General features: G+C 34.2%; 1 protein-coding gene across 1 annotated transcript in view; it reads right to left on the reverse strand.

The window, feature by feature from the left end:
• Nucleotides 1-5,577: 5,577 nt before the first annotated feature.
• LOC148191814 (uncharacterized) overlaps nt 5,578-17,525 on the reverse strand; it is a 39,292-nt gene continuing 27,344 nt past the window's right edge. Inside the window, exons 3-9 of the mRNA XM_088100551.1 lie at nt 13,135-13,779; nt 11,210-11,995; nt 10,025-10,507; nt 8,728-9,555; nt 6,144-6,977; nt 6,005-6,063; nt 5,578-5,813 (exon numbers count right to left, since the gene is read on the reverse strand). Of these exons, the coding sequence (XP_087956677.1) occupies nt 6,219-6,977; nt 8,728-9,555; nt 10,025-10,507; nt 11,210-11,995; nt 13,135-13,779 (3,501 nt within the window). The 3' untranslated portion in view covers nt 5,578-5,813; nt 6,005-6,063; nt 6,144-6,218. The remainder of the gene's footprint in view (nt 5,814-6,004; nt 6,064-6,143; nt 6,978-8,727; nt 9,556-10,024; nt 10,508-11,209; nt 11,996-13,134; nt 13,780-17,525) is intronic.

Genomic DNA, 17,525 nt, shown 5'->3' on the forward strand with positions numbered 1-17,525 from the left:
ACAAATGAGGACTAAAACCAAAATTTCGAGGACTAAAACGAAAGTTTTGAAAAGAATGAGGACCAAATTGTACCTTACTTTGAAAGAGGGACAAAAACCAGAAACAGCCAATAATTTAGGGACTAAAAACATATTTAACCCAAAATAATAAGTGATTTACCTACTTTATCTTTAACGTGGTCTCATGCCAATTTTAGAAGGAAATAAAGATAATACAAAATATGTTAGAAGACGTAATTAGTATTTTGAAATTTTTATAGTGGGTCAAAAAGTATTTTATTATATATATATATATATAAAAGAAAAATACTGTTGTTAAATTTTCTTTCTTTATAAAATTATTCAAATTGTCTTCGGCTTTATTTTTTTCTTTGTAAAATATCTTTAATTATAAATTAATTAGATAATTCGATTTTCTATTATGAAGATTGGAAAAGATAATACGCGTACAGTGATTAATGAACTGAAAAGAGAGATGACCTGGAACAACTTAATAAGGAATAATTGTTTTAAAAAAATTGATCATTCATGGTTACTATCTAAATAAAATAATTTTCAAATTGTGAATTAGTTAAAACTAAAAAGTTATTAGGAATAACCATTCTTACAATTTTTAACTACTTATAGTTTATACACATTTTTATATTTTCAGAAAGGAGTTTATCCTGTGTGGAGCAACTGTACTTGCAAACAACGTCCGATACTTAATTTGTCGAAGCTACAGCTGAGATACTCTCTATAACTTTGATATTGGCCAGACATCAGAAATGTAGAGACAAAGTCATATCCGATACCAAACTCCTAATGCAATACCCACTTCGACGTTCAGTGATGTTGTGCAAAATTAAGTCTGAAATCACAATGTCAATTATACATGACCTATGCAAATGTCTAGAATTAAGAGAATTAGAGAGAAGGTTTACAAAAGAGTTTACAGAATTTAGGCTGAATACCAAATTCTTATTTAAAGCTATCAAACAGAATGAAACAACTGAAAAAACAGAATTGTTTGCTACGGGGTCCTCTATCAAATGCCCCTTAACCAAATCTTGTCCTCAAGTATTAAACTCTAGACACTTGTTTTTGAAGTCATAGAAATACTCCCAAATAGTCTTTTCAGGCTATTGAGGCTTGCATTTAACTAAGATCTTGGTGACATTATTGTTTCGGTCATGCGCTCTAGAATTGCCTATGTTCTTCCCCAAGAGCACTTGTATTCTACATAGAAATAAAACTTAGTGTAACTTTTATTGAGGATCAAAGTCTAAATCTAAGTCTTATATTGAATAAACATTTGAAAATAGAGAATTATATAAGAATGAAGATTCATTAATCCATTATTTTTAAGGTTTTGAGTTGAAAGCGATGTCAAACTCTTATATGGTTGAGTTCAAGTTTCATTAGTGTTGTATATCCTCACTGAACCTTAATTTGTAAGCTACTGTACCAATTTTGTCTTCAATAAGAAATGGACCAAAATAATTTGGAGCATTTTGTCAAAAAGTTTGTCTATAAGGATGCGATTTCACATATACAAGATCACCATGAGCTTGGTGCTTCATTCTATCTTCTGCTCTTATCATGTGGAACTTAATAATCTTCAAAAACTTCTTTTCTTTTTCGTAAACTTTTGTTTACCAATTGTATTCTTGATTCCCCTAGTAAATAAGGAAGATAAGGTTTTTGTTCATCAACTACCTCAAAAGGAGTAGTTTGTATAGTGTGTAAGTTGTATTGTACCAACATTTAGTCAAAGGTAACAATTGTGACCAAACATCTATTAACAAACCTCAGTCTTTCCATTCATTTGCAAATGATGGGTAACAGAGAGATGGATCTACATTCCTTGAAAATGTTAGGTAAACTTAAATGAGGATAGTTGGAAAAATGTAAAAGATTGGAGTACTTAGTAATAATTATGGAGTTCATTAAATTATACTTTGGTAATAGTTGGGTAGCTGTGTTTAAGATTGAAAGTTTATCAATAATATTTTGGTAGTAGTTGTATTTATTGCTTCTGGTCTACCTTATAAGAAGTAGTGCGCATAGTGTGGTAAGTTGTATTGTACCATCACTCAAGTCAAAGGTAACCATTTTGACCAAACATCTATCAATAAATCCCCATTGGTCCATTCATTTGAGGATGGTAGGCAACAGGAAGCTAGATCTACATCCTTTGAAAATGTTATATAAACTTAAATGAGAGAAGTTAGAAAAATGCAAAAGATTTGAGTACTTCTAGTAATAATTATGGAATTCATTAAATTGTACTTTGGTAGTAGCTAGGTAGTTGTGTTTAAGATTCGAAGTTTGTTAATAGTATAATGGTTGAAGGGCCAAGACAAAGGGCCTAGAAAAATTTCATACAACAAGTCATAATATTAAAGTGTGTTTATCTAGAAAGACTTGTCAACAAATTGGCATTAAAGCTAGAGAGCTTGAGTGTTTAAGTGCTTGAGAGCTAGAAAGCTTGAGTTAGAAGGCCAACCTTGCATAGAGTATGTCCATGTCTAAGTTGACAAAGATGATCAACTATGATAATCAAAGTCTGAAGATGAAGTCTCTTCTTAGCTCCCAAGGTGTTTGAAGATAATTTTGAAGAACCAGTCAACATTACGAATTCAAACTAACTCAAAACATCAATTCAACGCATCAATAGAACAACCCAAAACAATCTAACAAAAGAAGTGAAACAAACCAAAAGAACTAACCCCTAAGTGAAACTAAGATTTAAGGCCATAACCTCTGCAAGAAATTCCAACTCAAATTCCATTCTCATTTATCCTCTTCCCACTTTCCGCATTCATTAATAGTTTTTTCTTTTTCTTAGAATTTGTATATATTTTTGGATATGAATCTTTAAGTACTCTTTCACCTCTCTTTACATCTTTCTAAAACTTTATCATAGTCTTAGGATGTTTGGTTCCTGAGCATGAAACCTAACGATGACAACTCACTCACATAATCACAACAAGAAAACAATTGGAAAAGAATGAATTATTTGTATTCTTATTATCAACAGAGGTAGCGTACAATCAGTATCTGGGAGCATAACCTCCCTCCATCTTACGGAAGCCTAACCCCCCTCACAAGGTCCAAGACCTGTCTATACGAAAGAAAATGGCTAACTCCCTTCTAACAATGAATAGAACTATATTTATATAAGATCCCCATGCCACCTTTCCTAACCGCTCTTTCATTTTCCCGCCTTCTATCCTCTTACCTTAGATCCTATCTTTACACCCTACTACAAAACAACCTTGTCCTCAAGGTTGGAACAATGAAGTTTGAGCCCATGACATTTTGATATGGTCTTATAACAGGAAGAGAACCCGCTGGCTACTACCTGCAACTTCCTGTCTGGAGGCTTGGGTGGTGGTCGAATTGAGAGATAAAAATTATGGGTCCATTTTTGTCTCTGTATTATTTCCTTGAAGGCGAGGAGCTTCTTATCTTTTCCTGTAAATAATATCGTTCGGCTCTCTTCTCCCTTTCATTATGTCGTTCGGATCTCTTCTCCCTACCTTTATGTCGTTCGACTCCTCCCCCTGCATTCAACCGTTCGGCTCGCGTTAACAACCTTGAACAGAGTTGCTGCCAAATCTTCATATTCTAGAGTTACTTCTCCTCTTCGTTCTGCTACCATTTGTCCTTTAATGGCCAATATCGTTTGGTCCCCTATTAGAGCGTGCATCTTCCGTATTGACCCCACACTCTTAGCAGCTCCCGACCGGCCTGGGTAATTAGCCTCGGACCACTCGGCAACTCCCGATCGGCCTGGGCTGTTGCTCAAGGCCTTGGACCGCTTGGCAACAATCGATCGACCTGGGTTATAGCGATTAACCTCGGACCTTGTCACCTCACTACTCGTTCGTCCCCCAGACGACTAGTCTTCTATGGCCTCGGACCGCTTGGCCAATGACTGGGACATCGTTTTGATTGTAAGACCATTCGACATGTAACTGTAACAGTAAGACCGTTCGGTTCCGGCCGTCATATCCCGTTCGGATTCGGCGGTTCTCTCCCGTTCGGGTCCAGCAGTCCTCTCCTGTTCGGATCTGGTCGTCCTCTCCTTTTCGCTTCCCTAGAATTCTTCACTCTTGGCGGTTCCTGATCGGCCCAAGTGATTGGCCTCGGACCACTCGGCCACTCCCGATCGGCATGGGCTATAACAGTTGTCCTCAGATCATTCGGCGACTCTCAAGAACTCCTCAACATCCCTTGCGATTTGCATCGCCACCATCCATTCCTGCAAGTCATGCTGTCGGACTTGATTTCGGATATCCTCTTTCAATCCCGCAAGAAAATATCCTAACAACTGCTCGTTCGGCGCTCTCTTCGTTCGACCCGCCAATATCTTGAAGTATTGTACATACTCGTCCACCATTCCCGTCTGTCTTTGTCGTCAACCGCTTAACAATGGTTCCAAACCTTATCACCAGGGCTTCCTTCAAACCATCCCATGAACGATTATTGGATTTCTCCTTCCAAGCTCCAAACCAGTAACCAGTGCTCCCCTCCATGCTCACATACGCCAATCGTACCTTCTCCTCTTCCGCTACTCCTTGTAATTCGAAGAATCGCTCCGCCCAATTAATCTAGTTCAATGGATCTAATCCTTCGAACAGGGGCAACTCCACCCTCTTCCTCCAATTGAACCGCTCACCTTCTCAACCCCCAATTTCGTCCTCGCATCTCGTACTCTTATTGGCGTTCACAGGCGACGGACTATCGTCAGACTGTTCCCCTTGAGTGTGGTGTCGTCCCTCCAATAATCGCATCACCTCTTGAAGATCTTGGCGGATGTTCGCCGAATCTTGTCTCAATACCGCAGTTTCGACCTTCAATCCGTCTATTGCAACCTCCACCGCGTCTAGCCGGCTTTCTACCACGTTCAGGCGTCCCTCATTTCTTCCCTCCATTCTTCTTGTTCACACACGCTCTGTTGTCTCCTCCGATAAAGATCCGAAAGGTCAGACCTATTTGTTAGGTTTCTGAGTATGAAACCTAACGATGACAACTCACTCACACAATCACAACAAGAAAACGATTGAAAAAGAATGAATTATCTGTATTCTCATTAACAGAAGTAGCGTACAACTAGTATATAGGAGCATAACCTCCCTCCATCTTACGGAAGCCTAACCCCCCTCACAAGGTCCAAAACCTGTCTATACGAAAGAAAATGACTAGCTACCTTCTAACAATAAATATAACTATATTTATATAAGATCTCTCGTCCTGCATTTTCCTAACAGCTCTCTCATTTTTCCACCTTCTATCCTCTTACCTTAGATTCTATCATAGGATCTACTCTCCCAATCACACTCTCCTCAAACCAAATTTTCTCTTCACCATATCCACATACCTTTTCGAAGATCATTCCACCAAAAAGATTCCCCTTGTCTACATTTTCTATCTATCCTACACTCATGACTACGGACTTGAACGGAACCTTCACCAAACCTCAATTCAGAGTAATGATGCTTGTACGTTAACAGAGGGCTCAAATGCAAACAGTGATAAAAATTGAGTACTAGAGAGAATTATTATGATCAAAGATAAAATTAACAGCAAATGAATACATGCACACATAATATATTTTTTTTACCAGCATAACCACACGTGTGAATACAGTCAATATTTAGTGAATACAGTCAATACATTTTGAACTAGGTAGAACAACACAATTTGTCTTTTATTTTTTGAAAACACAATCACACGTAATAAAATACGGACACGTTCATCCACTCTTTAAGCCTTCAATCTCCTCTTAATCACTGCAATATTGGAGGCGGTAACACAAACTCAACCTGGACAAATTATGAAAACAATTACATGCTTTCATAAGATTGATTAGAAAAAAGACATGAATTTAATTATAAGTAGCATTAATTGAATTTCATGCTATAAATACAAGTCTCGTAATAGAGCACAAGAAAGAAATATCCACATAAATAGATGTGAATAAAACATAAAATGACAATAGTATAAAATTGCTTACGTAATTAGACGTAATCATGATGCAATGCTGTGAAAATACTGCTTCTAATTAATCATCACCTGCATGCGCATAGAGAAAACTATAACTCACCATAAAAAGAAATACTAATTTAAGTAGCATTAGTTAATATTTGATGTACCATGTTCACTATCTTCATCGGTATATGAATTATTGAAGAACTGAAATGATGACATTAGAAGCATCTGGAGCCTATTTAAACCTCTTCTTCAGAAGTTCTGCGTACAGCATAATTAAGATTATCCTCCTTTCGGGGTCTCGCATGTTCTGAATAATACCACTTTATCAAATGATCTATTTTGCTGACTGCGCTGAAAGTTCTCATGGAGCTGCACTCGATGACGTGGACTTCCTTCAAGGATGGAAACCTTAAAGTGAAATTACCAGCGTAAAAGCACCTCAGCTCTTGTAATTTTTTAAGCTCCAAAACCTGAAGCCGATCAAATATAATTTCTTCATCCTCATCAGATTCATCTGCAACAATTGCCATCAATCCCTCACAGTCTTCCACTACTAGATCTTCCAGTTTCCAAAGATCTTTGGCTACTGATGCTGGAAACACGCTTGTAAGGTCTTTACATTTCGTAACATGTACTTGTCGTAGATGGTGAATTCGTAGAATTCCATGAGGATTTTTGTTCCAAACATTCTTTAGATTTGACAAGTTCGATAGAGTAAATTTTTCCAGAGGAAGAGTAATTACTTTGTCTTTTGTTGTGCATTGGACATCAAATATGGTTTTGACAGAATCACAATTTCGAACTTGCAATGTTTCCAATTTAGGTAATAAAGGAAGTAGAGGAAATGGTAGCACTGTATCTGATAAAAACTGGCAGTCATCCACAATCAAAGTTGCCAACTTACTGAAACAGAGGTCGGGGATATGCAGTGAGCCATGCCATATCTCTTGTAGTCTTGGCCTACTTTTGAGATCTAGTTCGCCAAGCTCTGAAATCTGCATGATCAAAACAATAAATAAATATATGAAACTAATTATTCACAAGTGTCAATGATATCATTAGTACTCTACTACAAATATGAAAAATATTCACTAATTTGATTAATAATTACTTTTTATTGAAATAAAACTTAGTTGACAATATTTAAAAAAATATTTCTACTAAATCACCTTTTCTTATTTACATTCCTCGACTTTAACTTTAAATGTGAGAAATTCAAGTATGAAGTCTGAAATTTCATATTAGATGGAGATGAGTGAGCTGATCCTTATATAATGCAAAACCACCAACATTTTGTATGATGTATTTATATTATCTGTTTAGTGATGATGTTAATTTGTAAAATGATAAAGTGTTGCACGAGTGTTTATATTAGCTCTTAATACTTTAGTTTCTTTTCTTGTTCTTTCCTCTTTTATTTGTTTCTCTCATCTTCCTAAAGCTTGTGATGCATACGAACTCTTTTTTGTAAAATGGTTTCAAAACCAAGTGTTTCCTAATGTATTTATTCTTATTGTTAATAATAAAAAAACTATATAATGAAAAAACCCCACAAATATCCATTGTTTGAAAGTTGTAGACTGGTGGTAGGGTCGAGTAACTCAGCTTAAGACTCATTGAATCTATAACTCTCACATACATACTCTCCTCGGTATGTCCGCTCATGTAAATGAATAAATAAAAGTTATGTTTATGAATATGAAAATTTATAGTTAATTTAAACATTGTTATGTTTCTTTCCTTTTCAAACATTTTACTTTATATACTATTTAAAAAAAATGGGTCAAATTCAAACCGATTTACCGAGTTAAATGGATTTGAGTATGGTTGAAGATAGTTGATTTGTGATTCACAAACAACAATTCATTATTATTTTTTATAATTTTTTTCATATTTTTTATTATAATTATATATTACTTTTAATTAATTATGTTGGTTGAAAATTTGATATCTGATATTTATAAAGCCAAGAATGTTGTTAAGGAATGTATAAATAGTTTAGATATTAATTTATTTCTTTGTCCAATTACATAGTTTGATATTTTAAATCTTCAATTACTATATTTATAATAATATTTAGTGAAATAGGTAAATATGTTAATTTTGCTATTATTAATAGATTAATTTAGTCAATATATTTTGATTGTATTATAATGAATGTATAAAATAAATTAGCAGAGCAAAATAACAAAATATTTTTAAGTGAATCAATCACCTGAGATCTATCAATCTCTGGTTGGTTGATTCTAACAAAAAAAAATTAGTTCACCAAAAAATAATTGATTAAAGTGACTCATTAGTTCAATTTGTTATAAGTCAATTCATATAATGTGGGTTTGCTTTGACACTCTTAAATTGAGTGTATGAAATTGAAATTCAATTCTTTTTTATTGACAATTTATTATGAAAACTTTTGTAATAACAAGAAGAGTAATCCAATTATGACAATTATTTTGAATAATTGTTTCATAAGGTTACATTTTTATATATATTTTCTGTAGCCTAGAATTTCAGTAGGCTATTGTAAACAGATTAAGTATGATATTCATGACTATTTATTTTAAAGAATTGTTAAATAAATTATAATACTTTTTCAGCATTTTGTCCTATGCCATCTTCAATGTTTAAACAAAATCTATAGATATATGAACATACATAACGAAATGGGTTCTAACTTCTAAGATGGTATATTTATAATAACAACAAGAATATGACAATATTCAATAACAAAAGTTAGACACATACCTTTCTTCCAAATTCCTTTCGCATAGTAGAAATCAGATCAGTTTCCAGTGGAAGAATAACTTCTTCAAATATTACTTCTTCAAATATTACTTCAGACAACTTCTCTGCTTTTAGCGTATTTGGACATAAAGTTACCATCTCATCACAACATATCACTGATAATTCTTGTAAGGATGGGAAACTTAAATTCCCTCTGTAGAACCACCGGAGATTCGACAAATATTTAAGATTCAAAAAACTGAGCTGCGGAAACATTATCTCATCCTCATCTGATTCTTTCCTTTCTTTAGATACTATCTCTTCAATTGATTTACACTCTTCTATCTCCATTCTTTGAAGTCGACCTAAACTTTTGGCTGTTGAGGATGTCAACAGATATGATAAGCCATCACAATTTTCTACTTTTAAACGTGTCAGATTTGAGAAAGACACTCTGCATGTTAATAAGTTTTCCAAACTGGAACAGCTAATGACTTCAAAAATTTCTAGTTTTCTGACAAAGGCCTCAGTCCACGAGTTCTCTAACCCAATCCAAACTAGCTCTTGTAGGGACTCCAACCGTAATTCTTTCAGTTGTGACAGAAATTCACTATTATTGGGTCTTTGATCGCAGAAAATCACTTTAAAGGAACTGTCACACACCACAAGCTTCTTTACATTTGCCAACTGTTGTAGAAATCTATACCCCGGAAATTCATCACACTCAATATCAAAGCACAGACCGAGAACTTTTAACTTGTCTAAAAGGTTTCTATGAAATTCTCCATCCACAATCTTCTTTAGTTCATCTTTACCTACTGTCAGATGCTCTAAGTTGGGCATAATTAACTACAAAGCAGAAAAAGCAGGTTAGTACAGTCATAGATTTAACTCTATATTAAAATTGAAATTGTGAAGTTTCATGCTAAAACTGATGATACTATTGGAAATCTAAATGTTAATCCATATCGCACGTTGGATAAAAAAAAATTAGAAAATAAAGTATTATATAATGTTTTGGATAGAGTCATGTAAATCCCTTATATCCCTTATATGGTAAAGTTCAGGTTTTATTAGTGCTTATGTCTTCTCGAAGAACCTCTTCTTGATATGTCCTTACAATTTTTATTTAAAATTAATTTTTAGATGAAAAAATCTATAAGCGAGATGAAAAATGGTTACTATGTGAAGAAAATAATGAAAAGTGTTTGGTGGTTGTTAGGAGATTGTTATCAAGATTTAGGCACTTTTTCACAAATTATAATTTGAATGCATGTAGAAGAATGTATGTAATCGACAAGGAAAAAAATGGCCGAACCTCAAATGTTGGTGTTGCAGCATCATGAATGCAATATATAGTATTATGCTTGAAGTTGGGCAAATCGCATATTGTCAATGACGACAGACTGGGGAACGTAAGTTTAGGATTCGTTCCTTCTGGATGAGGTGGATTAGTCTGTGTAACAATCTCATCTGTATCTTCATTCCAAAGGGTTTCCAGATTTGGCAGTTTCAATAAAACTAATGTCTTCAGAGGAAAAGTGGCTCTGTCGTGTACACATTTGACATCGAATATGGTTTCGACAGAATCACAGTTTCCAACTTCCAATGTTTCCAAACGAGGTAATAAAGGAAGCAAAGTGAAGGGAAGTACATATGATAAAAATTGGCACCCATTCACAATTAAGGTTTCCAAGTAACTGAAGCAGAAGTGTGGGATCTGCAGTGAGACACGCCATATCTCTTGTAGGTCTTCCCTGTCTCTGAATTCAAGACTATTTTGGAATTCCCATCGTGTATTCTTTCGAAATCAGCACATGTAAAGGAATAAATAAAATCATGAAATTTATCTTTTATGAGAATAAACAAGAAATCTGATTTTTTACATGTTTTCCTACATATCACCAACTTTACTTATAACTAAGTACTCAGAAATGCACACATCAATTTTAATAGTTATGCTTTCAGTATTACATTTTTTCTATCCATTTCTGGACTTTGAGAATTGCTAAAATTTGAGTTACATTAAAATTCCATTTAATTCTCGTAAAAGGGAAAGTCAACTTTCATTAAAAAATATAACTTGTTTTGGCAATTTAAGTATACAAGTTAAATATAGAAAAATCTCTATCTATATTTTAGTTAACTTTGGGATTGCTTTAATTGAATCCTAAAATTTTTAAAATTATTATTTTGTTAATTTCATGTAAGCTTTTTTATTTTTGTGAAGTGTAGGAATTTAAATAAATAAATATTAATTTCAAAAATTCAACTTTCATCCTAAATTTAAATATAAGGATGCCTAGTTTGAATTTAATTTTCTGACCCATTAAGTTATGTTCGACATTCCATTTGAACTATTTTCCATTTTCTTCTAATTTTTTGTGAATCAATTACTAATATGAGGAAAAATAATTTAATAACTGAGTTGTAGAACTTTTTTGCATGATATTAGAAGTGACTTTTATATTATATCTATTTATCTCAAATATTAAACCCGCACCTTTTTTAGATATTCCTTTCTCATAATAGAGTTGAGCTCGGTTTCCAATTGAATAGCATCTGAGAACTCATCAATTTTAACTTGAGACAACTTGTCTGCTTCTATGCTTCCTACACATAAAGTTATCATATTGTCGCAATATGTTAATGACAGTTCCTCCAAGGATGGGAAACCTAAACTCCCTCTGTAGAACCTTTTGAGCTTCCATAAATTATCAAGATTCAAAGATATGAGCTGCGGAAATATTATCTCATCCTCATCTGATTCCTCCCCATCTTTCTTACATACTATCTCTTCAATTGAATCACAATTTTTCATCTCCATTCTTTTGAGTTGACCTAAACGCTTCACTGTTGAGAATGTCAACAAATATGATAAGCTATGGCAATTTTCTACTTTCAAACACCTCAGATTGGAGAAAGACACTGTGGATGATACCAAGTTTTTTAAACTCTTACAATTAATGACTTCGAAGATTTCTAAGTTTCTGACAAAAGAATCAGTCCAAGAGTTCTCTAGTCCAATGGAAACCAGCTCAAGAAGAAACTCCAACCGTAATACTTTCAGCTGCTGTAACACATTATCAGGACTTTCACGACAGAACATCTTCTTGAAGGAACCATCACACACCACAAGTTTTTCTATATTGGGAACCTGTTCTAGAATTTTACATCGAAATACATCTGAACCAAAGCATAGAGTAAGAGCTTTTAAGTTGTCTAAGAGCTTTCTCTCGAATTCTCCTCGCAAAATCATCTTCATTCCATTTTCTCCAACTGACAAGCACTGTAACAACCAAGAAAAAAAAATAAGCAAAAGTTAGTTAAGATGGTTAAAGACAACTTTTTAAATTTTCATATCGAAACACTTAATGACAAATTTTTTTGAGTTTAATATTTTGAGATGGAAATGTTATAAATTAGACAGTTAACATGGTTTTAGTGGTTCTTACGCAGAAGAAAATGAGCTAACAAAAGTTTAAAATTGTAAGGGACTGTTTATGCTGGGTAGAGTATCATATAAGAAAAAGCTATTAAAATAAAATTAAAAAGTTAAAAGAAGAAGAAAGCGATATAATAAACAATAATATAATTTTATTAAAGAAAAAAAGTTATAATTAATACCTTTCTTTTTAACTTTAAAGAAAAAAAGTGATATATTTTTTATCGGAATAGAAAAAATAATTATAAGAAAACTTTAAAGGAAAAGTTATTTCTCTTCTCAATTTTTTTAAAACATTAAAATAATAAGAAAAAAATATGTTTGATGAATATTGCTAAGATAATGTATAGTTCTTTAAATACTAAATTAAATTCCACTAATACCAGCCTTCTTACCATAGTATACAAAGATTGTGATGAACACATGATACATGATAAATTAGAATGGCGTGAGTGAGAATCTATTGAATTGATGTGAGATGTTATTGATGAGTCAAGAAATCTATTCTTTTACCTATTTATATAAAACATACACAACATATATAGTATGCTCTGCATTAGTGAATTTTGACAAAATTTATATTTTGACAGGATGTTCCCCCTATTTTTATAGAACAAACAAACAAGTATAGGAGATTTTTCAAATCATTCTGGGAGTGATTTGTGTTTAATTCGTCCCTCCTATTCATATTAATCATCTCAAATTCTGAATCCAAATTCTCACTTTTTTAAAAACTCATTTCTGCTTATATATTGGAGAAAAGCCAAGCAACAAGCAAACAAACGGAAAACAACATGAGAAACCTAAAGGAAACAGTTCCCATTGACGGACTATTATTTTTCAATTTGAATATAGATCTTTCATTTTTAACCAAATCGTTATAATTTTATCTTCTAAAAGTAAACTCTCCTGCCACATTATATATACTTTGCAATGTTCAATTTGCAGACACTAATCCAATATGCAACAAAGAGAAATATTACCTTTTCATAAGGAAGTTGATGTTTGGTACGTGATTTCATATGCGTATAAATGTCAGACTTGTGTGAGCAGTAATAAAAGTAGGTGAACTTTTGCAATCCCCGTAATTTCAATGATCTCAGGTAAGGACAAGGAAGCGTAAGCTGTAGATTTGGATCTGTATTATCCTCTTCAACAATTCCCACCAATCTCTCACACTCTTCCATTACTAGATCTACAAGTTCAAGATATTTGGCTACAGATACTGGAAACACGCTTTTAAGGCTTTTACATACCTTAACTTCTACTTCTTTTAGACGTTGCATGCATAAAATCCTATGAGGATCTTCATTCCAAACATTCTCCAGATTTGGCAACTTCGATAAAACCAATTTCTTCAAAGGAAAAGTAATTGATGTGTCTTTTGTTGTAGATTTGACATCAAATATTGTTTTGACAGAATCACAGTTTTCAACTTTCAATGTTTTCAATTTAGGTAACAAAGGAAATAAATGGAAGGGTAGCACTGCATCTGATAAAAACTGACAGTCGTCCACAGTCAATGTGTCCAACTCACTGAAACAGAAGTTGGGTATAGGCAGCGAGCCACGCCATATCTCATGTAGTTGTGGTCTACTTTTGAGATCAATCCATGATTCCCTTTGCTTCTGCACGTACAAAATAAGAAATAAACTATAATGTTAGCAAATAAATGACACAAATTATCTGAATAGCTTGTGTGTATTAATTAGGTTATTAAATAGCCAATAACAGTAATAAAATAACAAAATACAAAGAAATAGCTACGTATAATTATTTGGTAACGGCTAAAAGATATCTATCAGGCAGCATCAGCATCAGGAAACAAACTTAAATATATTTCCAATAACTCCTAAATTTAAGTTTATTCTAACAAACTTTTCCCATAAACTAAAATTTTTAGGTCCTTCATTCTTGCATCCCAATTTTTCTATGTGCATCATCCTACATTGAGATTTCCTTTCTTTAACCATTTAGTTCTTCACTTTCTTCATAGTTGACCACTACAGGAAATTCGTTGATTACCGGCGGGCTAATATCGACGGCCCTTAGGCTTTCGGTAAATGTTTTTTACCGAAAGATTTTCCGAGGGTCTGTAAAGTAGTACATAATTGGAGGATTTTGGCCTTCGGTAATCGACATGGGTCATTACCGAAGGAACTTGGCCTTTGGTAAGTGGTTGGTGTATAAGAAAATTTTTCCCTCCCCCTCATTTCGCGAAAGCTGTTCTTCCCCCAATATTCAGAATCTCCCAACTCGTTCTTCCCCTAAGTCCTTCTCCGAACTCCCTGTATTGCTTGTGCACACTGTTCCCTCCACCATCATTGCGGTCTAGCCTCGTCGTTCACTCAAGCAAGCCATCTTCGTCATTCGACCGACCATTCCAAGAACGTCCTTGGAGTCATCTTGTCAAAGGGTCTTGGTCGTTGGCTACCGGTGTTCGCCTGCGTTAGCTGCCGGAGTTCGCCGCTGTTGAGACTTTGGCAAGTGTACCAATCGTTCAAGTAATAAAACCGGTAAGACCGGATATCGTTTCCCAAGAGACTCGTGTCCTAGACAATCGTATAATATCTAACTAATTTAGACTAAAGAATGATTCCATGTTTTTGAGGTTTTCATGCAATTAAATTAAAGATTAAACATAAAAGATAAAGTGATCTTTGATAATGCAAACACTTAGCAATTGAAAGATTAGAAATGATATGGAATGGTATTGTTGGGGGTATGATTTCACCTACTTCACTCTTATGCATAGAAAAACACTTCCTCTTTATTAATATGCCAATGTCAATCTACTAAATTACTCAAACCCAATCCCTTGGTAGAAAGAGCCTAGACTTACTTCTTAAACTCCAATCCCTTGGAAAACCTAACAAGTTCATCCGCTTTAAGAATTGAGATTCAAGACAACCAAAGGTCCTAGTTCTATCCCTGGATACAATTTCCTTTAGGTGTTTAATCCAATTCTAGATTCACCCAATATTTCCCAATATCAAGCAAACCCTAAAATCATGATATGGTTTAATCAATCATACAAGCTTTAAGCAAAGGAATTAAACACTAACAATCAATCAAAGAGGCATATAATCATTCAAAACAACTGTAATTTACATAAGAGATCTGTGGTTACATCAATCCCCCAACAAGAATGAAACTAGCTCTCCATGAATGGAGAGCTTGATCTTACAACAAAAGTGGAAATGGAAGAAGGATGAAGACCCAAGGATGAAGAAGGGCTGTTCCCACAGCTCCTAGATCGCCTCTGGACGCTCCAATTGAGAGAAATCGTGTCTGGGATGCCAAAGATGCCACCCCTTCGCGTTCCAGAAAATAAGCCGTTTCTGCCACATCAGCAAAAGTCGCGCCCGGCGGCCCGACAGACAGGCGCCAGGCGCGCCCTCGGTCAGCATTGTCACGCCTGGCGCCGCCTAGGTCAGTAGGTGTGATAACTCTCCAAATTTGCATTATTTTCTGTGTTTAGAAGATTTTGTTAGTGCATTTTTGTTTTTAATTTCTTAGAATTAGATTAGTTTTATGTTTTTCTCTTAATTCTTTAGTTTTATGAAATTTTAGTTAAAATCATGTTTTTAGGGGTAATTTTTAGCATTTGTAAATAATTAGGATATTAATATTTTTTTAGAGAAAATCTTATAATGAAAATCTTTTTCTTTACTTTTTCTTTTAATTTTTGACTTGCTGAAAATTTCTTTTATTGGGCATTAATTCATTTTCTTCTTATTGCAGAAAGGCCCTAAGAATTGGGTTACAGATGCAAAGCATTTGGGTTGGATTGGGCGTTCAAATTGCTGGAAGCTACTGCTGGAATGCTGCTATTGCAAACTCTGGTGGGCTGAAATCCAATTAGTGATGCGGTGCGTTTTGGTGCACTGTTGTCTTAGGGGTTCTTTGCTGGAGTACTTCATTTGGAGAAAGGGCAGAACGAAAGCTGAAGAGAGGAGCACATCACTTACCTGAGGTTCGTGCTATTCCATCGAAGTTGCACACGTGCTGAAGAAGCTGATCGGTGAGGAAGAAGCTGACTGGAGAAGCTGACCAGCAAGCAAATGGGGCTGACCGGAGCTGCCACGTGGAGAGCTCGAAGCGTCACAGCAAGGTTCTCCATCTCCCATTTTTTTTCCCCTTTCCTTTTCCCTCTTTCGTTTTCTTTTGTTTTTCTGACCCAATAAAAGGGCTTTCACCTTGTAAATACAATACTTTGCACACTTTGAGATACAGTTTTCTGTTCATAGTTCTAAGCTCTGTAGATTAGGGTTCTTTTCCATTTTATATAGAGTAGGATCCCGTTCTCTTTGCTTTTAGAGCACACATCACGGTGGTGACAACCGCGGTGCTTCTGATTGAGCTTGTATTCGGTACAATTTTTGTAAATTTCTTTTCTCGTTAATAATACAGTTTGTTCTTGATGTTTCACATGTCCAGTATTTTGATATTCTGTTATGTTTCGTGCTTGTGTTTCTTGTGTTGTTTCAATGAATAAACGAATTGGACTGTGATTCTTTGCATTCTGTATTTCCTTTTGGAATCAAATGACTCTATTTTGAGCATTCACTTTCGAGATGTCTTCTCGAGCCAAAGATGAGTCCAGTAAATAAAAACTCATTCAGTTCTGTGTTTTTATTCTTGTTTTTCTATTATTTTTGTATGTGATTTTAGATCTGAATTGAATTTTTATTTGAGATTTGTGAAGGAAAACATCCACATTTCTACATCGTTTTGGATGTAATATGACTCCATAGTGAGCATGAATTATCAAGAGGTCTTCTTGAGAGATGTTAAGCTTCATAATTGTCAGATTAAATTCAATTTCAGTGTTGTTATATTGTTCTTGTTTTGTTTCAATTCTGATATCTGTTCTTATTTTCTATTTGATGATATATAGATTAGGTTCAGTTTTAGTTTTGTTTTTATTGCGCTGTTTTAGTTTGAGTTTGATTTTCCTTGTGCTGTTAACTGTTAACATTCATAGGTTAGTTTTAATTGCATTCAGTTCTCATTTTAGTTTAGGTTCTGTTCTGTTATACATAGATTCTAGAGTTTAGTTTAGGTTTTATTTTCTTGCATTTTATTTTTCTTCTTTTCGTTTTAAAAACAATTTTTGTTTCTTTACTGTTTTCTTTTAAATTTTCTTTGTTTTAATTCTGTTTCCCCACCTGTGAGTTAGTAGTTAGTAAATAAAACACAAGAATTAATTCTACACTTTAAGCTTAATTTTAGCCGAGTCTTTGGATTGATACCTAGGTTGTCCCTATACTTCATTAGTGGGGAAACTTAGTTTGTTCTGGTTTTAGGCGACAAAAATCAGTTTAACAAATGGCGCCGTTGCCGGGGACTCGGCGAGTTAAGTCTTAGAGTG

Source organism: Vigna umbellata, chromosome 10 (genome assembly GCF_029865625.1).
Source record: "Vigna umbellata cultivar VRB3 chromosome 10, Vumbellata_1.0, whole genome shotgun sequence".
In the NCBI taxonomy this organism is placed as follows: Eukaryota; Viridiplantae; Streptophyta; class Magnoliopsida; order Fabales; family Fabaceae; genus Vigna; species Vigna umbellata.